Source organism: Osmerus mordax, chromosome 3 (assembly GCF_038355195.1).
Source record: "Osmerus mordax isolate fOsmMor3 chromosome 3, fOsmMor3.pri, whole genome shotgun sequence".
NCBI classification, from domain to species: domain Eukaryota; kingdom Metazoa; phylum Chordata; class Actinopteri; order Osmeriformes; family Osmeridae; genus Osmerus; species Osmerus mordax.
In genome coordinates this window covers 9263311-9282153 of record NC_090052.1, presented here as the reverse complement: position 1 = coordinate 9282153, position 18843 = coordinate 9263311, and the positions used below count along the sequence as shown (strand labels likewise).

Here is an 18843-nt window from a genome sequence, read left to right as displayed (position 1 = left end):
GGTTGCTCCTTCCATTCTTGTTTGTTTACCATTCTTCTTCTTTCTTGTCTTATGAGGCAGGTTTGCCAGGATTTTTCTCTCGCTTCTGGGCTTCCCCTGGTAACCCTCATATTTCACGTTACAACTCTGTGAATTGTGGGCAATTCCCTTAGGCAAAGTAAAAAATGCCGACTTGGAAAAAGGGTGTATAAAAGGCTATAAATGTCTGCGAAAGAGCCCTCACACACTTGACGATATGACAGTGGATCCGCCCTAAGCCCTTACAGACTTAGCGAGAACACGCCTCAGAGTCTGAGGGGTAGACATTGGGATTGGCCATACTAATATTTGGTTTGCGCACCTAACGACCCCCCACAATCATCTAACTGTTGTTGGTTCCGCTTTTTGTTTTATAAACAGAGGAACATATTTTTGTAACACGATTTCAAAAAGAAACAAGTGAAAATGAAATAATATTTGTTACGGTATCAGCTCAGTTGCATTTTTAAGAACTTTTAAACTTGAATTTAAGGAATTTTAATTCTAATCAAGGCCTTATTTTGACATTATGGAATTTAAGACTTCTCAAGACTTAAAGATCCTGTAAAGTGGACCTGAAAACGAGTTTTAAGTTTGCCAAACCACAGAATAATGTGTTATGAACTACCCATCCAAATTTAAATGAAAAAATAACACAGACAAGTATGTTAAATTAGGCTTTGAAATCGTGAAAAAATCAGCAGTCTTCTCTGCTTGAGACTGGGGGGGCGTGTTGCCTGAAGGAGCTGAAGCTCCGCCCCCTTGCTGGAAGGCGCTAGCTCTCTCAAGTAGGCTACCTCCGACTCAGATAATGGACGCTACGTCAAGCCGAACAAAACCGTATAGAATTAGAATTTATTTGTTCAATGAGTGAAACATAAAGATGCATATAAATTATATGTTCCCCTGAGCTGTAACAGTAAAAATGGACACCAGAGACAGCAGACAGTGAGCTCTCCAACTAGGCTACTTCTAACACATTAGCTACCATTTCACCAAAATACTATCATTCTACACCGAGTATCCTAATATCAATTTAGCGGTTTGCACTAACTCAAAGCAGAGATACCTCTGGAAAAGTTATCTAGTATAATTATAACAAGCACACAGAACAGAGTGATGAACTGCTGGCGGCGGTGGATTGTCCAGGTGCGACCGGAGGAGGAACGCCGGGAGGACGATGCTCGGTACGACTCCGCGCTGCAAGAGAAGCCGTGTGTCCGCGAACCCCGTCTGTCTCTGGTCCATGTTAAAACTATCCGCCGTGAAATGGTCACTGCATTTAGTCATTTAGCAGACTCTCTTATACACTGCAGAGGCGGCTGTTGGAGTTTATCCGAAGCTTTCCATCAGCGTGGCTCTTCACAAAATCAATCCACCTATTTTTCCTTTCCTCATCAATAGGGAAATTAAATAGTGTTGCAGCGCAGCTGAAGTTTTTGCATCCAGGGAAGATGCAGTTGCAGGTGGAGGGAGACATCCTGAAGCTAGCTAGGTAGCTAGCTGATGTTGGCTACAATAACAGTACAGCAGTCAGTGATCTGACGTAGATGGGTCGAAATGACGTAGATGGGTAACTTTTTGGCCCCGCCCATTAAAACCTGATCTGAAAACGGAACAAAGTTTTAGCGCTTTGCTCATGCTTTCAGGAACTCATTTCACACATATGTAATGTACTGACAAGCAAATCATGGAATTGACTTTACAGGATCTTTAAGGATCCAAGGATACCCAGAGTGATAACGAATAGGCATTCAAAAGGATCTCGACAAGCTTCTCCTAAGAATTTATTTGGCTAGTGATTGCAACGCTACCAAACAAGTTCTCCAAAATAAGTACCCAAACCGCAAACCACTAATCTCAACCTGACTGATATAACAAAAATCTGTCTCACTAGATTAAAATAAATACTTTTGACGAAAGGACCTTTTATTGAACTATACGGATTCCTAGGGATTAGAATTTAAACTGAGACAGCTTTGACCCACAAAACACATCAACAAAAGTAAATGCGACTAGCTATAATTTTTACGAGTGACATCGGTATGAAGAGATTCATATTGTTGTGTTTGATTAGACTACAAGTAAAGCTAACTATCGTTGGTGTTATCGCTAGACTCTTCTAGTTACCAGGCAAAGCCTGATTCTTTCCCCCTCTTCCTGCTCTTTTCACCTTTCCATTGTTCCAATTGTACATTTTGCTATCCATCTTTAATACTCACCCAATAACATATCCAGTCCTGTTCATTATATTTCCATGTTCTTCAATAAATCTGATCTGCTCTTCTCTTAGTAGAAATTAAATCCTTCAGAATACTGGTTATTACATATTGACTATAGGCTACGTTTCCTTGGTCTTCTAAAACCAATATCCAATAGGTGGTGCCCCGATAACTCAATTATAGATTAAGTATATCTAACCTTTATGTTTTCCATATATTTGCATATAGTAATTTACTTTTGATACAAAATACTAAGTTGAAACACAAAAACAAATGATCATTGATAAGTGTAAGCAGCAATGAGGGGGCCAAGCAGCTTAAATTACCCCCAATATTTGTTTTACCTCCTCAGAACAAAATTCTGAGTACATAAAGGTTTTGTGTGAATAATCAAAGATTTGCATATATTGATGATTAATGTGAAGCTTGTTTGTAGGAGTAGCGAAAAAAGGTTTTTCTTAACTAAGAATCATGTCAAATTCGCCTAAAACGTCTAAACAAGGCATACCCAAAGTAAATTGAAAGCTGTTCTTGAACAATTTGGAGTACATGCATGGTCTCTTTGAAAGGTGACACTGAAGTTTCTTCCCCTGTTGTCAGGATAAGTCCTATTGGTTTTGAGTAATAGCAGGGTTTTTCAGTGCTCCAGAAAAAAAGAATATATATATATCCTTTTTTTTCTTTTTTTCTAATAAATGTATTTATTCCCAGGTGTTTTGCATCTCCCTCAAACAACGAAAATCACCAGTTAACTTGATTTAAATTTGCAAGAACTATAGACTTATGTTGTCAGTTCATTTAAGCCTGTTATTGTATAAGTTATACAATTTACAGTTCTCAAGGACACACACGCAATCTCAACTGCGGTGTGAAGCGCGTGTCCGTGCAATTCTCCGACATGCACTCTAACAATCACTGCTGATAGACGGCCTACATTTTTTTACAGCCTGATTTCTGATACCGTGGCGGCAGAAATTTAGCCATAGAGTAAACACTGCACTATATATTATCATTCCAGGTTAAGAATACCAATGGAGGCTGCGTTGGAAATAGTAAATCAAACTTTTGTCAGCATTTTGAGTAGAAATTTCCTTTGCATTTGTACAGGTGTATTCGTGCACGTCGGGCTGGCCCTTGCAGCGGAACGACAGTTTAGTGGCCACTCTGTCCATTCGCGCACCTCACAGTTGCGTATTGATCAGACAAGAAGACACGCTTATCAACTCGATTACTATTGATCAAAACAGAACGAGGGTTCGGCTGTAGCCTACTTGAAACATACTATTGAGAACATATTCGCTGACATGCATTGCACGCGTGATGAACACAGACTTTTTTTTTGCCTTTGGTGCTCGGGATATGTCATTGGTGCTCGGGAAAACAGTTTTGGCGCGCGCCAACATTTTCTCTATGCAGGAAAGACCCTGTAATAGAAGCTTGAAATTGAAAGATTTCATTTCCGCCTAGATTTCTTTTTGTAAACAGATGCTTGAAGAGGCCTATAGGTGGGAGATATTAGCTGGAAGACACAATGGGACCATAGCATGAAGCCTTACCTAATCTAGGTCAAAAGTCTAATACAATACATTGTTCATATTTGACATGTTTTTTTAAGAGTACATCCAGGCGTTTTCTAAAAGGGCCTTGTAGAGACCAAAAGGACCCTTGGTAACCAAGGTCAAATACTTAGGATAAAAAGGTATTACTTTTCATAATTGTTGTCTCTAATGAAAGGTGGTACTTAGAACTATCATATATCATAGATAAATCCCCCATTAGTATTGCTGAAACACAGAAACTGAAGCATAAACACATTAGACTGCTTTATCTGACTCATGGTATTTACTCAGAAAAAGCCCTGCTTCTGTGAGCCATTTTTGCACCTGGACTTTAACTTTGAAGCTTCCAAAGTTACCCCTAATATTGCCTATTGGCGTCTGCAGACTTTCATGGGCTAACAAGCTTAGTTGTGAGCTAGCTAAAGGCAATTTCAATTTTGTACCAAAGAAAGAGTTGGAACAGATTTTGGGAGCCACCTGGTTGGCTTTAGAAGGCTATGAACAGGGCAGCTCCTATTGGGTCAAATGAGGTGTCAATCGAAAGGTCAGAGTGCAGTGGTCATTTTGACAACAAGATATCGTAGATATTCAAAAACGAACCGGAGTTATGACCAATTGTACGTAGGTGACTGGTCTCTTCAGTCTGCAAAGTCAGAATGATGCAACAAGAGTTCATGTCTACTTATGGATGTAGTAATACATGGTTTTCGACGAAATACTTTACGTGGTTTTTGTTGGGATGTTTTGCATAACTGGACAACTCTGAGCCTTGTTAGGTGAGTAGTCTCGGTTTACTTTCACATTGTTGACACGTTCGTGGTTGGACAAAGACGTTGATTGTGCCTGCTGTTACGACTTGATCTTGAAATGGTTTACATAAATAGAATCTCACAAGACTCGCAGCTTTCCAACAATAAATGGCATGTGTATGGCAGTCTAAACATATATTTGTTTTTTTTTTTTGGGGGGGGGGGGGGGTTACTTACATTTGACAACTAATATTTCTGTATAATTTAAATAAGCACAGTTAGGTCCATAAGTATTTGGACATTGACACTATTTTCATCATTTTGGCTCTGTATACCACCACAATGGATTTGAAATAAAACAATCAAGATGTGCTTTAAGTGCAGACTTTCAGTTTTTCAGTTTTATTTACATCCAAATCAGGTGAACGGTGTAGGAATTACAATACATTTTATATGTGCCCCCCCCCTTTTTAAGGGACCAAAAGTAATTGGACAATTGGCTGCTCAGCTGTTCCATGGCCAGGTGTATGTTATTCCCTCATAAAGGGAGTTCGTTATTTCATTGACAAGGAGCAGATAAAAGGTCTAGAGTTCATTTCAAGTATGGTATTTGTGTTTGGAATCTGTTGCTGTCAACTCTCAATATGAAGTCCAAAGAGCTGTCACCATCAGTGAAGAAAGCCATCGTTAGGTTTGTTTTGATTTTTCAGCGAGATAGCAAAAACATTAGGTGTGGCCAAATCAACTGTTTGGTACATTCTTTAAAAAAAAAGAATGCACTGGTGAGCTCAGCACACCAAAAGACCCGGAAGACCACGGAAAACAACTGTGGTGGATGACAGAAGAATTCTTTCCCTGGTGAAGAAAAACCCCTTCACAACAGTTGGCCAGATCAAGAACACTCTCCAGGAGGTAGGCGTATCTGTGTCAAAGTCAACAATTAAGAGAAGACTTCACCAGAGTAAATACAGAGGGTTCACCACAAGATGTAAACCATTGGTGAGTCTCAAACAGGAAGACCAGATTAGAGTTTGCCAAAAAACATCTAAAAGAGCCTGTACAGTTCTGGAACAACATCCTATGGACAGATGAGACCAAGATCAACTTGTACCAGAATGATGGGAAGAGAAGAATATGGAGAAGGGAAGGAACTGCTCATGATCCAAAGCATACCACCTCATCAGTGAAGCATGGTGGAGGTAGTGTTATGGCGTGGGCATGTATGGCTGCCAATGGAACTGGTTCCCTTGTATTTATCGATGATGTGACTGCTGACAAAAGCAGTAGGATGAATTCTGAAGTGTTTCGGGCAATATTATCTGCTCAGATTCAGCCAAATGCTTCAGAACTCATAGGACGGCGCTTCACAGTGCAGATGGACAATGACCCGAAGCATACTGCGAAAGCAACCAGAGTTTTTTAAGGCAAAGAAGTGCAATGTTCTGCAATGGCCAAGTCAATCACCTGCCCTTAATCCAATTGAGCATGCATTTCACTTGCTAAAGACAAAACTGAAGGGAAAATGCCCCAAGAACAAGCAGGAACTGAAGACAGTTGCAGTAGAGGCCTGGCAGAGCATCACCAGGGACGAAACCCAGCGTCTGGTGATGTCTATGGGTTCCAGACTTCAGGCTGTCATTGACTGCAAAGGATTTGCAACCAAGTATTAAAAGTGACAATTAGATTTATGATTATGTTAGTTTGTCCAATTATTTTTGGTCCCTTAAAAAGGGGGGGGGCACATATAAAATGTGTTGTAATTCCTACACCGTTCACCTGATTTGGATGTAAATACCCTGAAATTAAAGCTGAAAGTCTGCACTTAAAGCACATCTTGATTGTTTCATTTCAAATCCATTGTGGTGGTATACAGAGCCAAAATGATGAAAATTGTGTCAATGTCCAAATACTTATGGACCTAACTGTATGTGTTGTGGAAAAAACATCACACTGGTGTAATTATTAAGATGGGTAATGATTATGGATTTATATGATTGAAAATGAACCTTTTAATCACCTTTTCAGCACATGCTATATTACTGAAAACCAGATGCAAAGCTGTTGACTGATTTTTTTATTGCCACTTAAACGTAGAAGATATTAAGCCCAAAATGTAAAGATCTGGATAATTAAGGTCTGAGTGCGAGAGGTGTATATGCTTCTTTCATAAAAAACTACAAGGCCCAGCTATCAGCAGGCATAGTCATGGCCCCATGCCCAGAACCTAGCAGCTGGTCTTCAAGGCCAGAGTAGGCCCAAAAATTGGGGAGTTTTCTATGTAAAAAGACACCTACAATCATAATGTATTCTGTGACCAACACGTATTGTACCAATGGCAGAACCTCATAAAAATAATTGGGAAAATATATAAGACGAATGTCGTTAGCTTTAAACGTTAAACTGGAGCTGGAAACGACTGAGACAAACGTGTGTGACTAGCGTGTGTGTGTATATTTGTTTGTGACAGTGTAAAGGGGGTTAACATGTGTGACTAGTGTGTGTACTGTGTGTGTGTTTTTGTTTGTATGAGAGACTGTAAAGTGGGTTCTTAGTTTCTACCTGACTGACTGCATGTGTACTAAGCATCCCCTTGTTTGCCAAATACTGTAGCTAGTTTTGTCATTCACATAGAAATCACACTGAACTGAATTTGGCATCAATAACATGACTTTGTATACCTAATCTAAGACATACAATTTAACAAATGGTTTTGGCATTAAAATGCCTCCCGAGACTACTGCTTAGACTACTGTTTTGATTAAAAAGAGACTAAAATACAATTTTCATTGACTTAAACTAGACTAAATGTCATCAGTTTTTTTAACTAAAACTAGATGAAAATAGTCATGGATAAGTCTGACTAAAATAAGACAAATGCTCAGACTTTTAGTCAACTGAAACTTGACTAGACTAAAAAGAGTATGAACGTGACTAAAACTAATAAAAACTCAAATGACAGCTTGACACAAAGACTAGACTAAAACTAAAATTAAAACAAGCCGCCAAAAACAACACTAACTAGAGAGGGTACAATTTCTGGGAAAATTGTAGGGTGTGCTTGCTTGCGTCGGTTGCAGGTGGGTCCATTTTCCCTTCTAGTGATATTTTCAAGCATTTAGCCTACTGATATTGCATAATTCATTAAGAACACCCTTTGAAACAAGCGAACACCCTTTGAAACAAGCTACTGTAACAACGTTGTCACTGGCAGTATTTCAGATGGAATTGCGATTCATACAGTACCGTCTGCTAACTGAAAATATGCCCCCCAAAACGTAAATAAGTTTGAAATTAATTTAGGGGGACATGGCTAATTCAAAAGAAGTTTGCTAGAGGCAAGCTAGCTGCTGTTGCTAGCCACACTTCACGGATTGTTTGAAAGCGCTGGAAATTAGAACATTTCTTTTGACATAATAAAGTTTAGCCAAATGGTGGCATAGAAGATAGTACTACAATACACTGCCAGTGGGAGAGCCGAGTCTGATCACTGCTACACTACAGTCAGTAAAGCCTACCACGCCGTCCCTCGTGCAGCACTGGGTCACTCTGACCATGCCATGGTCCATCTGATTCCTGCATACAGGCAGAAATTAAAGCTCTGTAAACCTGTTGTGAGGACATCGAAACAGTGGACCAGTGAGGCTATGGAGGATCTGTGGGCGTGCTTGGACTGTACTGACTGGGATATGTTCACGACTGCTACCAATAGTCTGGATGAACTGTGAGGACTGCTGTATTCCTCCCCCCTCCCCCCCTCTACAGTGACGACTCTCTCCATTCAGGAGGGTGAAGTTAACAGACTTTTCAAGAGGCAGAACTCCCGCAAAGCAGCTGGGCCGGACTGTGTCTCTCCTGCCACCCTCAAGCACTGCGCTGACCAGCTGTCTCCGGTGTTTACCAACATCTTTAACACCTCCCTAGAGACATGCCATGTGCCAGCCTGTCTCAAGTCCTCCACCATCATCCCTGTGCCCAAAAAGCCAAGGCCAACAGGACTCAATGATTACAGACCCGTCGCCCTGACCTCTGTGGTAATGAAGTCTTTTGAGCCCCTTGTGCTGGCACACCTCAAATCCATAACGCCCTTTTCCTGGACCCACTGCAGTTTGCCTACAGAGCCAACAGGTCGGTGGATGACGCTGGACGGTGGATAACATGGCCCTCCACTTCACCCTACAGCACCTGGACTCCCCAGCATCCTACGCCAGGATCCTGTTTGTCGATTTCAGCTCTGCCTTCAACACCATCATCCCCGTCCTGCTTCAGGACAAGCTTTCCCAACGAACGTGCCCGACTCCACCTGCAGGTGGATCACAGACTTCCTGTCTGACAGGAAGCAGTGCGTTAAGCTGGGAACACAAGTCTCTGACTCCCGGTCCATCAGCACCGGATCTCCTCAGGGCTGCGTCCTTTCCCCTCTGCTCTTCTCCCTGTACACCAACAGTTGCACCTCCAGTCATCCGTCTGTCAAAGTTTGCGGACGACACCACCCTCATTGGGCTCATCTCTGACGGGGACGAGTCTGATTATAGGTGGGAAGCTGACAACCTGGTGACCTGGTGCAGCCAGAACAACTTGGAGCTCAATGCTCTTAAGACAGTGGAGATGGTTGTGGACTTCAGGATGTATACAGCCCCACTCACCCCCATCACCCTGTGCGACTCCCCAGTCAACAGTGTGGAGTCCTTCCGCTTCCTGGGCACCATCCTCTCCCAGGACCTCAAGTGGGAATTGAACATCAGCTCCCTCACCAAGAAAGAACAACACAGGATGTACTTCCTAGGGCAGCTGAAGAAATTGGTGCACTTCTACACAGCCATCATTGAGTCCATCCTCACCTCTTCCATCACCATCTGGTATGCTGCTGCCACTGCCAAGGACAAGAGCAGACTGCAGCGTATCATCCGCACTGCTGAGAAGGTGATCTGCTGCAATCTGCATACCCTCGAGGACCTTCACACGTCGAGGACCTTGAGGCGAGCGAGGAAGATTGTGGCCGACCCCTCCCACCCTGGCCACTCCCTGTTCCAGCTACTCCCCTTCGGCAGAAGGCTGTGGTCCATCAGGAACAAAACCTCACGCCATAAGAACAGTTTCTTTCCATCTGCAACTGGCCTCTTAAACAAGGCCAAGGACTCCCATTGACATTCATTCATTATTTAACTAAGTATCTGATTGCACTATGTTGACCACTCATGCTGCTCATTCTTATTCTTATATATATTTTATATTTAAATTGTTTTATTCTTAGATGGTTTAGTTCTTAGGAATAGTTAAACTTCTGAACCTTTACTTAATTTAAGATTCGTATATTTTTAGTGTTTGCACCTCCGTGCCACAGTAAATTCTGTGTTTGTATAACATACATGGCGAATAAACCGAATTCTGATTCTGATTCAGAGACCTCAGACAAGCAATTGTCAGACGCATTGAAACGCATTGTAAAAGTTGCAGGAGATACTAAATTAAAATCTTTATAAAAGTAAAACAATTTGTAATACAGGATGGAGAAACACTGTGCATGAGGTACCTGTAATACAGGCACCAGGTACCCTAAAAGATTGGAGGGAGGAGTCGTTTTTGTTATTTTCCAAAGCCGAAAACAAAACTAGATCAATGTAAGCGATGGACAAGGCTCTGTGGTCCAACTGAACGTCCAGACTATTACCAAGGACATTTATGTTTGCTCAAAGATAAGTTAATTCCTGATTTGTAAATAAATTATGCATTTTTACATGTATACGTGTGTTAGCCTACTACTATTAGCTACAGTAATTAATTAATTTGTCTATCAATGGATGTAGTTTCATCCATTGTAACAGTATATGCCATATGCCAGCTTGGTAGATAGATTGAACTTTTTCCTCAAAGATGTCATATATATGACAATATATATGATGTGATCCTATCCTAGTTCAACCAACTCAATTATTGCAAGCTAGTTAAATACTCTGTTGGCTAGTTCAAGGCTGGCATCTGGACAGCTGCTTATCACGTCGCATCACTCTCTTTGGGGATTTCATGTTGTAATGTAGCAGAATAATGATTTACCCTGCAGTGCACAATCAACACTGGTCTTTGATGATATTGTCATCAGCAACATCGATGCTGAGCTTGTGATGTTTCTCATTTTTCCATTGCGAACGGTAGCTAGACATTGGCCTCAATTCTTATATTTTTCTTTTTGGATAATTTTACCCCATGAACATACCACTCATTGGCATACAGTAAAACCTTCTGCCTGCTGCTTGTGGATATAACAAAAAATAAACAGGTCTATTACCTGCTGTGGCTATTCAGATGTGTATTTCTGCCACTACTTTCAATATGATGTCAGTGAACGCTTGTCCGACGTAGCAACAGTAACTAAGAGGGGTAGGACTAAGCAATAGGTTAATTACAAAAAACAACAACATGTATAGTGTAATCACACATGCTTATGGTACTGTGAGGATTCTAGTTCTCCCTCTCTCCTGCATTTGGCCATAATTGGGGCCCATATCTCATAATTTGCCATCATTCAGTTTTTAATGTGTTTTTAACAGTTTTGGAAACAGAGCGTTAGCATTTGAAAAATGTGTTGAAAATATACTGTGTTTTGCAGGTGGTGAAGTCTGAATGATTCATAGTTTGGTCCACGTACACCTTTTCCTCATTTGATTTGTGTGTTCTCTTACAGTGGGCAAAATAAGTATCGCTTAAAAAATAAAATTGTAAAAAGGCTTTGTTACCATGATGTCACACAAGAAACATAGTGAAACAGTACATTTTGAAGCCATACTAAAGCGTTTGTCGCATTGTTAAAAAATATTCAGTTGGAATGTTTGAAATCGCATATGTGAGACCCGCATTCGAACGATCACATATGTGCGACGCTACTCCTGTACGGGTTAATAAAGAAGTTAAAGTACATGGAATCTTAGAAAAAACTTTAACGTGGTATCGAAATCGGCATTGAGAATCGTGTTATTTTACTGGTATTGGCACCGACTACTGAATTCGCTTGGGCGACGATCATTACTCTGACAAGTGTGTCTGTATTGTCATCGTACTGCTACTATGGGTTAGCATATGAGTGTATTTCAACGCTAGCTTAACACTACTTTGTCTTGCCAATGAAAATACACGATCATGTGTGACGTGATCTGTAGTCGAGAGGAGGAAGGGATGGGGGCTAACAAACTTTGAGAAGAGTTCAACAAAACATCCAGCAGGTGGTGGTATACAGTCAAATTGAGATTTCATCGCATAGTTTGGAGATGTAGAAGCGTGATATCTTATTGTGGAGGACATAACTACGTCCCCGGATATGTTGACAGCATTGATGGTCAGTTTGGTGACCCTGGATCAAGTTAATATCCCCGGAAAATAGCAGCAGCCAGTGTTTAGAAGTGCGGTTGGGTTTGGACAAGAGTAGCGCACGGCTAATTTACCAGCGCCAGCGTCATTTTACCGACCAAATTTTTTTTAACAATATTTATCTCGAAAGGTAAGAAGTTAAAGCTTAACGTGAAGTCAGTAAATCAGCTGAAAACGTGATACGGTCGGGATTGGACACAGTGACGCTATACCAACAGTGAAGTTTGGAGGTGGAAGCGTCATGGTGTGGGGCTGTTTTTCATTGCATGGTAGACTATATATAGTTGAAGGAACGATGAACTAGCTTACCTGGCTAAATAAAGGTGAAATAAATAAAATAAAAAACGGCCCCCCTTAGCGGGAGCTTCTTCAGAAGAATCTGCTTCCATCCACCAGGATGATGAAGATGAGATGTGGGTGGACCTTCCAGCAGAACAACAATCCAAAGTATACAGCAAGAATGGCCCAGTCAATCACCTGACTTGAATCCAATTGAACATTTGTGGAAATGAGCTAAAGATCAAGGTTCACAAAAGGGCCCAACAGAAGATTTAAGATTTTAAGACAATATGTTCAGAAGAATAGGCCAAAATCACACCTTAACACTGTGGCCGATTTAAATTCTTCATACAGGAAGTGTCCTGAAGCTGTCATTACAAACAAAGGGTTCTCCGCTAAGTATTAAATACATTTCAGTTAGCTTGTTCAATACAGAATTACAGATAACTTCATTTTTGGACTTTATGGACAAACTAATGTTTGGATTTCTTTATGTGTGGATTTGAGTTTATACCAAAGTCTGGTGAAAATCTCATGTGAATAACCTCATTGGAAATGTATATTATATATATATATATATATATATAAAGAAAATATACGCAACTTATTTCCCCCGCTATCTTTCCCATGTAGATGTATGAATATGTCCACATTGTCACCTCATCTATTTTTACATGTGAAACAGAAATTCATAGATTATTGTTTGTAAGTTCCTAAACACTCTGATCAACTTTAAAAAGTCTAATATAAATGGAAAAATTATTCAGCAGTTTGTTCATAAGAATGTTTAGGGGTGCCAATAATTGTGGCACACAGGGTTTCATTAAAAATAATTATTTCTTAATGCCAGATTTTGGTTTTCACAAAATAAATGTTGGATTGTTCTCATTCTTTCCACTGTGACATTAAGCTGAATTACTAAAAAGGTGTGTGCGTCCTTGAGAACTGTAAGTCGTATAACTTATGTTGTCAGTTCATTTAAGCCTATTATTGTACAAGTCTATAATTCTTGCAAATTTAAATCAAGTTAACTGGTGATTGTATTCTTCCCCTGTTAACTAAATTGTCTGTTGATTCGATAGCTGCCCTTGCTCAGGTTTGTATTTTAGGTGCATTATTATGCTGAAGTAGTTTTAATTAATAAAAAGTGTGTTTATTGTTATTATTTGCTACAGAATGCTTAGCCTATCAAGATCAAATGAAGCAGGCAGTGTACATTCTTCAGAGTGGCCTACCTTAATCGATAGGCTAGGCTACTGACCATTTAGAATACGTTTTTACGTCAATTATTAATTGGCAGCATTTATGCCATTTAGAGCATACTTTATGAGTGTAAGGTGTCTTTAAGTAGCCTAACTTTATTGCTTTAGGGGAAATAGGACGAAAATATGTGCAATATTAAGGGAGTCATGTGGTTGAGCGGTGAGGGAATCGGACTAGTAATCCGAAGGTTGCCAGTTCGATTCCCGGTCATGCAAACTGACGTTGTGTCCTTGGGCAAGGCACTTCACCCTACTTGCCTCGGGGGAATGTCCCTGTAAATACTGTAAGTCGCTCTGGATAAGAGCGTCTGCTAAATGACTAAATGTAAATTACATTAGCTATTAGACTATTACAGGGGGGGGGGGGGGTGCAAAACACCTGGGAATTTTTTCTTTTTTGGAGCACCGAAAACCCATTTTGACCCAGGAAAAACCCTGACCACTATCGAAAGTATACTAACCTACTGCATATCGGCATGGTACTCCGGTTGCACTGCAGCAGACAAGAGAGCCCTCCAAAGGGTCATCGACACAGCCCAAAAAATCACTGCCGTCTCACTGCCCTCCCTGGATTCCATTGCCCGCTCCTGCTACCTTAGCAGGGCCAATAACATCTTGAAAGACTCCTCTCACCCAGGCCAACACCTGTTTACTCTCCTGCCCTCAGGCAGACGGTACAGATCCTTTAGAGCAAGGACCACTCGTCTTAAGAACATTGTTTTCCCCGACGGCCATCAGAACACTAAATATAGACATGCACTAAACACTAATCACTTTATTGACTACAAGTCACACATACCATCTCTGTCACCTTACACGTGTATGAACATAACTGTTTCTATATTTATTGTGAAGAACCTCAGGGAAGTACTGTTGATGTATTTATTGTTCCTCAGGGAAGTACTTTAATCTAGACCACCACACTTGTTGAACTCAATATATATATATATATATATATATATATATTTTTTTTTTAAGCTATTCATACCGTTTTTAGATAGTTGTAATATTGTTTTGTTATATGTTGTTGTTGTGTTTTATGTTGTCCCTCGTTGCACCAACAGGAGAAGCACTCAATTTCGTTGTATGCAAATACAAGGACAATAAAGGCTTTTCTATTCTATTCTATCTGCATGCTTGTGTGCGTATTTGTGTATGTGTGCCTCACCTCAGGCTGCAGAGCCAGGCCCAGAAGACCAGCAGCTTGGTGAGAAGCACACAGAGGGGCACTGACGCTTGTTTCATCAGCTCCACAATGATGCTGGCTTCGCGGCCCTCCGACTGCCAGTGGGTCAGCTTTAGTGGCCCGTCGTCGTATTTGTCCTGGGAGAACAGCAGCTCCCCCTGGGCCACCGTCTGGAACACCTGCCACAGGAGGGGGGCGGGGGTTGGACAGAACCAGGCTTCAGGTCCTTACTCGCATGATCCTCATGACGAGACACAGCACTGATATTCTTTATCGTCTTTATTTTTCTCATGTATCTATTATAAAGCCAGACAGCACCACATACATCTATTTGCAATAAAATAGTCAGAATCATTTACAATCTTCAACATTAAGATTGAGGCAGAGCCATAAACAGCCATATGGAGCACTCATATTTGGTTGGGCTAGAATCTAAATATATTTTACTAGACTAGATGTGTATAATCACATGGCATACTGTAATTCAGAACCAAAATAAATACAATAATAATTAATAAAATAAAGATTTATGAAAAACTATACAAATAACTAAAAAGGTTGCTAACCCTAACTACTAAGTATTGTATTTTTTAAGTAGGGGGGCCTGGAACAGATCAAATGGCCTCAAGATGTTCTTTAGTTTGTTACCAGGCGGAGTTCTGAGGTGCGGTTGGCCTTTGGGTCACAATGGCCATTCTCTACAGGATGCAGCTGGGACAGCATGACCTTCCTCTGCTCATAGTGGACAAAGATAACCCTTCCCTTGTCTCCGTCCCCTACCTCACCATCACCCTCCTCTGTCAGTTCCATATGCTCCTCACCAACTGTTGTAGGGAGATAGATCACAGGTAATTGTAGTGAAACATTTTCTTCACAATATTTTGCTCTTAGAGTATTTCAACATGAGTTTTAGCGCAAAAACTAGCTCCTACATCTGTGAAAATGTAGGGGTAGTCAATAGGACTCGTAAGTCACTAAGACGAAATCACAAACAGTCCTACAATGTATGTTGCTGCTGATCCACCTTGGAACATTTTAGTTCAACATTTCTGATAATGAGCTTTTAAAAAGGTATTGCCTTAATCCCAAGGGTATTATGATTGTAGTAGTTATCAGGAATGCAATCACTTATAGAAACAACCCCAAACCATCGGAGATTAAGGTTTTGAAAACTCTACACTACTTAGCCACAGGGAAAATACAGCTATGCAGTTCAGACGAACTAGGTATAACCATCCATCAGTAAAACAATGCATCCAACAACAAATGCCCTCTCCAGACCCCATATCAACAATTCACACGGCTGCCTTTATGCATATATAAGATGCTGACAATTAGTAACTGAACATGTACCGTATTTTTTGGACTATAAGTCGCATCAGTCAAAAAATGCGTCATGAAGAGGAAAAAAACATATATGTCGCATTTATCTAGAAATGTATTTCACAAAATCCACGACCAAGAACAGACATTTAATCTGGAAAGGCAAGTTATTCAGCTACACAATAGCATAAAGAACATACCTGGGAGGCTGAATAGGCTAAATTAACATAACAAGCTAGCGAGTCCAACAAGCAAGTTACCGGTAAGCTAGTTCACCAAGCTCACAATCTCATTCCACATCACTGAATCCGTTGAACTTGTTGGTTTGTGTCAGTCAGTAGGAATTAACATTTAAAAACATGTTAAGTTATATATATTTTGATATACAAGTTGCACCTGATTATAAGTCAGGTGCAGGACCAGCCAAACTATGAAAAAAAGGTGTGACTTATACATTTACATTTAGTCATTTAGCAGACGCTCTAATCCAGATCGATTTACAGTAAGTACAAGGACATTCCCCCTAGGCAAGTAGGGTGAAGTGCCTTGCCCAAGGACACAACGTCAGTTGGCATGACCGGGAATCGAACTGGCAACCTTCGGATTACTAGCCCGATTCCATTATAGTCCGGAAAATACGGTATGTTATATGATGTAAGTATATATACTTGTTTAATTGGTGACACTTGTGGTAGGACACTGACCTACAATTGAAAATCTGTATTTGAATATGGCAACGTGATACCTTGTTCTACAATATTTCTATGACAAAATCACAGACAGAACCCCATCCCCTTTAAGCCATTCACTGTGGGCATAGTTAGAAAACTTGTTGACATCATCCATAGCAACAAGATAAATCCCGCCTTTTCTCTTAGCTTAAGATTTCTCTCTTATCCTTAGCAAAAGTTGGTCTCAGCAGCTTTTTTTTGAATATGTTTAAGAAGGAAAGGTTTAGCTCAGAACTTTTACTGCTATTTACATTTAGTCATTTAGCAGACGCTCTTATCCAGAGCGACTTACAGTAAGTACAGGGACATTCCCCCCAGGCAAGTAGGGTGAAGTGCCTTGCCCAAGGACACAACGTCAGTTAGCATGACCGGGAATCGAACCGGCAACCTTCGGATTACTAGTCCGACTCCCTCACCGCTCAGCCACCTGACTCCCTGCTATTTAAGAGAACTCTTATTGGTAAGATACAATGTTCTATGAATACAGCCAATAATCTTTAAAATAATTACTGTCTAGTATCCTCTACAATACTTTGCAACCATGGCTTTGGCTTCACTATCACCATAAAGCTGTTGGAGAGGGTATCCGATTAAACTGGGCTTTACAATTCACTCACATTGAAGTTGACACATTTTAAAAGGATCGTCAGACTTACTCTGGTCTCGGTGGAGCACCTGACACCTGAAACCTATCTCGCCTATCTGCCGGCTGAGCTGGAGCCAGTGTTGCTGGGGGAAGATGGTGCTCAGGTCCCTGAGGAAGCTCTCCATGCCCTCCTGGCCCTCCTTTGGCATGCTCCAGGAACCCAACACCGCAAGCTCCACGTGGCTCTGGCCCTGTATCTGGAGCCGGGAGAGAAGGTGGAGCAGGGTAAACAATTCATAGTTTTAAGTAAGGGTGCGCCGATCGTTTGGTCGCCGATCATTTTCGGCCGATAACCATTTTAAATACTCAGATCGGTACTCACTATAAAGGCCGATCAAAAGAGCCAATTTTTATTTTAATTTGTTTTGCTGTGCACTCTATTGCCCATGGTCCTTTATCTCCTACCTAAATGCAGAGAAAAATGTGAAACAATATTTTGACTTTAGATAAAAAAAATATGCAACATAAAAGGCCAAAGTTAAAATGTATAAAGACACAGTTTATTCTGTTTTTGTAATTTATTATTCGGCAGGATAGTTCAATTAGTTTATTTATAAGCAGTTATCAATAACCCAGCATAGGCTGCTATGGTTTATGTTGCGTCTCTAAGAAAGCGAGTGGAATATATTAACCTGACTATGGTCCGGGCCCGCCTGCGGCCCCAAAACGCTGCCCCCTCCTCCCCCAGTTACTGCGCACTAGGGCTGTCCCCGACTAAGATTTTCTTTGGTCCACCAAGACTCGACTAAACACTTCTGAAAATCGACTAATCGAAATTTGAAACTTTTTTTTTTTTCTAGAAATGTCACAATGTTTTTCATCAAACCCTTTTGTGTGATGTTTTGCCTCACTGTTTTAAGAGATAATATGAAAGAAATACATACGTAAGAAGGGATATTGACAACTAGACAAACATAAATGTACAAACATTTTCCCGATCTGACTCAATGTAGCTGCTGGACATTCCAGATTCAGCCGCTATAAAATAAGCTAACTAGAGGGTACAATTTCTGTGGAAATTGTAGGGTGTGCTCGCTTGCGTCGGTTGGAGGTGGGTCCGTCCCCTTAAGTTTTTTCCCATCTAGTGATATTTTCAAGCATTTAGCCTACTCAAGAACCCCCTTTGAAACAAGCGAACCCCCTTTGAAACAAGCTACTGTAACAACGTTGTCACCGGCAGTATTTTAGATGGAATCGCGATTCAAACAGTACCATCTGCTAACTGAAAATATGCCCCCAAAAACGTAAATAAGCTTTACATCTATTTAGGGTGAAATGGCTAATTCAAAATAAGTTTGCTACGAGCAAGCTAGTTGCGGTGGCTAGCCAAACTTCACTGAGTGAGGGGATTGTTTTTAAGCACCGGAAATGAGAATGTTTGTTTTGACAAAGTTTAGGCTGTGGCACTGAAGCCAGCGACGCACTACACAAGCTTGAGTTTAAACTTTACATACATTCTTTAATGTGACATTACTTACTGTACATGCAAGTCTTGATTTGCTTAAATGT

At 40.7% G+C, this 18843-nt stretch overlaps 1 protein-coding gene across 5 annotated transcripts in view; it reads right to left on the bottom strand.

Moving 5' to 3' along the window:
* Window positions 1-18843, bottom strand: part of pigq (phosphatidylinositol glycan anchor biosynthesis, class Q) — a 61224-nt gene that overhangs the window by 13908 nt on the left and 28473 nt on the right. For 4 of the 5 annotated variants that reach the window (XR_010876383.1, XM_067232413.1, XM_067232412.1 and 1 more), the window contains exons 3-5: window positions 17345-17531; window positions 15283-15458; window positions 14617-14813 (exon numbers count right to left, since the gene is read on the bottom strand). Coding sequence is in view for 4 of the 5 variants with exons in the window: in XM_067232413.1 (XP_067088514.1) it covers window positions 14617-14813; window positions 15283-15458; window positions 17345-17531 (560 nt within the window). In the remaining variant the exon portion in view is untranslated. The remainder of the gene's footprint in view (window positions 1-14616; window positions 14814-15282; window positions 15459-17344; window positions 17532-18843) is intronic. The other variant, XM_067232414.1, reaches the window with a different exon arrangement.